Consider the following 5,855-nt stretch of genomic DNA (forward strand, 5'->3'; position numbering starts at 1 on the left):
CTTGTCACGTAGTCATCGCTTGTGTTAATATTAACAAGTATCCTGGTCCACAGGGCTGTTCATGTTGTAATAAAATTGGTGAGAGATTTTGAAGAAGTTAAATATTCTACATCCCTCGTGTGCCAAAAAGTACTTATTAGTGTATAATGGTATTCTACATCCCTCTTGTGTGCCAAAAAGTACTTATTAGTGTATAATGCATATATGAAGAGACAACTTGGACTCAACAATTAGCTGTGTTTTACACACCTCCTTTCTCAAGTCTGATGCTGTAGTCTTCGGCTACAGCATTGCACGTTTTTTTAGGTTACGTTTGTCTTAAGTCAGCTAGTGAAACGTTGAACAACTGGTAAGTTGTCGTTTGGTTTTATGTGGTGGTTGTGCAGAGTGACAAGGAACTGATTTGTCCTACTGTAACTGAACTGGTTGCCAAGCCCGTATCTCAAACGTGAGGGCAGGGAGAAATCATTACTGCAGAAAATTAAGGAAGTGATGATGGAAATATCACGTTATTTTTTGAATTAAGTGTAGTGTAATGGTGCTGTTGACAAGGACATCATAATCTCTTCTGCAAACAACTTTTGTCAGGGATTTATAACTGAAGAAATTTGTCTAGACCTGAAACTTGGCATCATATCATTTAACAAAGTACTAAATTGTTGTCATATATACGTCAAAGGCTTGTGTGTGCGATGGGTGTTGACTTCTGCGATAAGTACAGCTATTTGCCCTTCAAACAGGTGACATTGTATCTGTTTTGGGGGTTTACCTAGACACAGAGAGATTTACAAGGACTTAAAGCAAAAACACTTGGCATAGATGATACCAAGAAGAAAATAAAAGTGAAAGAACCTTTAAAATGAGATTAACCAGCAACCCTGGTTTTCTGGTTTTGTGACTATCCAAAGAAGCCGCAACGCCTTCAGTACAATCAGTACAAGTAAAGCTTGCCTTTTCAGTAAGGAACACTAAATGACCCAAGAAGGCATTCGCTATGGGCAGCATGTTAACACTTGCCACTCTGCCTGCTGTGAATGATCCTGTTAATCATCTCAGCTATTTAAGAACTGGATTTAACAATATCAGCACCAGTTAGAAAGAGTTTACTATCTATTACTCATAGAGTTTACTATATACTACATATATAATATAATATAATATATACATATTGGTCTTTCCTTGTTTTCATAAAATGTTCATATAAGCCGACCTTCGTGTTTTGGAGATACTGAAGAGCGGCGGTGATACAGATGCAACACCTTTCATGTACCCCTTATTATATAGTTTTCAAAGGCTTCGTTGATAAGGGATTCAAGCAGGGAAGCTATCACAAAAAAAGTTTCTGGTTGTTTCACAACAAGATGCACCTATCAGACAGAATGTAAATGTGCTATTTTTAAGATCAAAGAACAGGTAGATGGTAGATTTTTAAGATCAAAAAACAATTAGTTTTGAAATGGGCTTGTTAAGGCAATAACGATCTGATAAAGCTGACTCTCCTGAATGCTGGTGTACAGTTAATTGAAAGGATATTTAGCATTGATTTGATACCTCTCTATAAACGTTCTTCCCACAAATAAGTGGAGATATAGAAATGCACATCAACTTTATTGGTCATCAGCTCAGCTCTGTCCAGTATTCCAGAGTTTACGATCCCCTTTGCTGTCCCTGTAGAATGGCTTTAAAGCTCACTTGGTGCACATTCAGACTTCTGGTATTTTGCAGTTGCTCTTTTACCTTTATAATAAAACATGTATTTAACAACAATTAAATGTTCAAACAGCTTGCTGGCAGATGGGGTGGGTATTCTATCTCCTGAAGTTTTCAAAAGTGTCTTTCAATAGTATGTTCGTTTTATGGTCTGTGTTAGAGAAGACTGAACTAGAGTATTGTGGTGGTTTTTCTTGACTTCATAGTTTACCCATATTTCATGCATGTTTCTATTGTCTATTTTTTTGTTATTCTCTATGTAGTTTTCTTTATCCTTCTAATTTCTACCTAAAATTATATTTAATACCTAATCTTTGTCAGGCCTACTTCCTTAACCAACCAAATACTAAATAGAACTGGTAACACAGGTTACATGGCACGAACAACTTCTGCCTTGAGAATCAAGAGACTCCTTTCTAAAGTCACTGTTGCCATAGTTAAATACACTGTGGAGCCCTAATCTCAGGTACCTTGTGGTAAGTTATTCTGTGTCCTTATACCCAAATAATGAATTTAGCAATATTAGTAGAAAAAGCGAAGATGCTGACTGGGGTTACTCTTGCATTTTTTTGCATTATTTACCTAAAGTATATATGTTGCTGGGAAGATACCATATGCCAAACATTATTCTCAAATATGAAACAGAATTGAATATTGATCTTTATTTTAGTTCATTTAGTTGTTTGTTGTTTTTTGTTTGTGTGTGGTTTTTTTGTATGTTGTTTTTTTTTTTTTGGGGGGGGGGGGGTGTTTTTTTTTTTTCCCCTGGAGTGAGGTAACTGGTTTTGGTGCTTTGTATGAAAACTGGATTGCTGAGATGCTAAGCTGCGGAATGTGGTTACTACTCATCTGCATTAACAACCATTTAAAGAAATATCATAGAAATTTTTATTATGTACTTGCGTGTAGATTTAAATAACCTTTATTAATACACTCCATTGAACAATAACATAATTTTAAAAATGTTATAAATGCAGAAAAAACTTAACTACCACAGATATGCAATGGTCACCATTTATAAGCACAGCAAGATTAACATTTACTATACAACTGCATCTGAAAAACTGCCTTAATTCTATTCTATGGGTAATATTGTGGTAATCTGTTAAGGGTTTGTTTATCTGGATAAAGCAGTTTGTTAAATGACTAGTAATTCTAGACTCACAATTATGTTTTTATGGAATACAGTAATGATTTGTTTTGCTTTTAAAGGACAAAACATTTGCCTTTAATTTCTAATGAAAAGCAGTATGGAGTTGGAAAAATGAGGTTGTTGGGCAGTTGTTATTATCTAGTAGTGATCTCTTGTCATTGATGGTTTGCAAATTAATCCCTTCACCAGCAAAACAGGAGGAGACAGATTGAAAGGGAAGATAAATAGCTTGAAAATTGGTTATCTCAGTTTTCCAAAGAATATGAATAAATCACTTGATATCCAGTTGTTGCTCGGTAAGACACTTAGAGCACGAGGGAGCAGTTCTGGGGCTGATACTATTAAATATCTTCCTTAACAACTTGGATAAGGAGACAGCATGCTCCCTTGAGAAATCTCTGTAGTGCACAACTGTGGGGAAAGAGGTTGACCTGCTGGATTGTAGAGCTACAGTTCAGAAGGACCTTCACAAACCTGAGGGCTGGGCTAACAGAAAGTCTGTAAAGTTCAGCCAGAATGGCTTTGCAGGTGTAAGCCATTTGTTGACTCGACTGGAATTTAGAGACTAACAGTTGTTGTCATTATTTAAATAAATAATGTAGCTTTTCACACAAATATAAAATGCTTTAGTTGAGCTCACTCTAAACTCTGTTGCTTCCAGTGCATATAGAAAAATTTGGACTGCAGGTAGAGCATTGATCTGCAAAGTGTATACGGTAGCTGCACTTGTAACGCGTACCTCAACTATGGGCTCCCTTGACTGTTCCTAGACTGCTTGACAGTTATAGGCGAGGGGTATTTATATGGCTGTACAAGGAAATAGGATCTGTAAATTGGTATTGTACAGAGCAAGCTAGTCTTTCAGTGGACAATAGGCTGTTTCAGTATATCAGTGCTTTCTAACAGTTTGCTCTCTTCAGAGAGCTTCAAAGAGCTAAATTCTACTTTGCCATGAGAGTAGGTTCATCTATGATGTGGCCTCATTAATGTTATCTGGAGGTGAGTTTTAGAGAAAGAAAATGCCTTAAAATGTAATGCAGGGATAATGTAGTGTTGTAGGTGTCAGTCCGATATCCATCACTATGAGAGGTTTAATATCTTTATCTTCATTTTATTCTAATTGATGAGTGAGTCTGATGTTTGAAAAGCCCTAAATTACAGATGCTTATGTGATGGAATAGCTATTGTCAAAGTACGGACGAAATGGCACCCTATTGTTGCAGTCTGTTAAAAATGATTTGTTGAAAACTGACTTTGAATGTTTGTACTAGAGGTCAGAGTTCCCTTTAGAGACCTCGTACTTCCATAGAAATATCTAGAATTGTCACGGATATACCTTGCTATTAAAGGAATGATTTTGATATAAATACTTACCTGGCAGTGCTTTTGATTCATTAAAATGGGAAAAATAAGTGGAGCAAAACAGCTGGGACAATTTCTAAGTAAATTCATCAGTCACTTGGGAACTATGCATTTAAAATACTTATAAATAATAGAATGCTCCATCTAAATGGAAGTCTTTTATTGATGTGTAAGTACAGTGTCACCCTGAAATTTCTTCTTTAACTTATCATTTCCTTGTGTTTAGCATCCGATCAAAGAAGTTATACTATTTGTACTTTTTCAACTTTATTTTAACAGCATTATTTTGTATGGTGTGTGAAATGAAATTGATAACACATAGTTGTTAAGCTTTAAAATTACTTTCAGGTAATAAATAATTGTTTTGGAAACTCTGTGCCTTCACTCAATTTTTTTAATATTATCTTGGGGACTGACAAAATAATAGTGCCATTGGCACTTGTAAATCCCCTTTATTCATATTGTTACAATATATTGTATTCCTTTAAATATCTTATTTCTTCTATGGCAGTGTTCATGGGACTGCTGATCATACAAAAGAAGAGGGGATGGTGGAAATGGGGAAAGTGAAATACTGTGAACCTGGTTTTTGCTTTTTATTATATATGTTTAGCTCTTCCACGTTTACAAAGAATAAATAAATTGTTTGTGTATACATAAGGAAACAAACATTTAGGCTGTTTTTTTAAATTTTGTTTTAATAGATAAAAAGATGGCCTATCACAAAGTGAATGCAGACCAGAGAGCACAGGGGCACGCTCCGTACCTTGACAATGATGAGCTCCAAGCCACAGCACTGGAACTGGAATGGGACATGGAAAAAGAGCTGGAGGAGCCTGGGTTTGACCATTTCCGACTGGGTGGTGCAGTCCAGCATCACCTGGGAAACTCGCAGAGCCCTGACCTTGATCTCGAGCCCATCCAGCCATCATCTTCTCCAAAGGGAAGATTCCAGCGGCTTCAGGAAGACCCCGACTACATTTCACACTATACGAGACAGGCACCAAAAAGCAACCGCTGCAATTGTTTTCAGATACTGAAAGTATTTTGCACTGCTTTGATTTTATTTATTTTTGGAATTGTGATAGGGTATTACACACACAACAAATGCCCTTCTCCCCCAGCGTCTCAAGAACCAAATAACCTTCATATCTACCATGAAATTCTCAAAGAAATCAAAGCTGAAAATATTCAACAGATTTACAGGTATGTACCTTGACCTGTTTTTTGACTAAATGTAATCAAGTGCCCATGCTAAGACTTCTTGTAATTTGTTTTATGTGGAATCTTATTTACAAACCTTGACTTTTCCTTCATGTTCAGTTTTCTCATGATGCTCAGGAAGCTTTCATAAACATGTATGAAACTCAAGTAATTTTTAGCAATATGGATTTGTGTTGGTCATAGTTTTTGCTTTAATAACATTCTATTGCTAAATATATTAATAGTAACTTTAGTGTACATGAAAATCTGTTTTCAAAAACAGATAATTCAAAGGGAATAGAAATATCGATGATAGACCAGCTGTCCAAGATCCAGTCGATTGTCAAATAACATTGTTGAAAAGCAAGACTAGATGGTGTTTTGTAATATTGGTCCTTTAAGAAATAGCCATCTAATCTCTAGCAAA

At 35.8% G+C, this 5,855-nt stretch overlaps 1 protein-coding gene across 1 annotated transcript; it reads left to right on the plus strand.

The window, feature by feature from the left end:
- The first annotated feature begins 4,937 nt into the window (after positions 1-4,937).
- On the plus strand, positions 4,938-5,444 carry NAALADL2 (N-acetylated alpha-linked acidic dipeptidase-like 2). Its single transcript, XM_010281665.1, has one exon. The coding sequence runs from the start codon at positions 4,938-4,940 to the stop codon at positions 5,442-5,444; it is 507 nt and encodes a 168-aa protein (XP_010279967.1).
- The last annotated feature ends 411 nt before the right edge of the window (positions 5,445-5,855 follow it).

This window comes from Phaethon lepturus, unplaced genomic scaffold, assembly GCF_000687285.1.
Source record: "Phaethon lepturus isolate BGI_N335 unplaced genomic scaffold, ASM68728v1 scaffold38382, whole genome shotgun sequence".
Taxonomy (NCBI): domain Eukaryota; kingdom Metazoa; phylum Chordata; class Aves; order Phaethontiformes; family Phaethontidae; genus Phaethon; species Phaethon lepturus.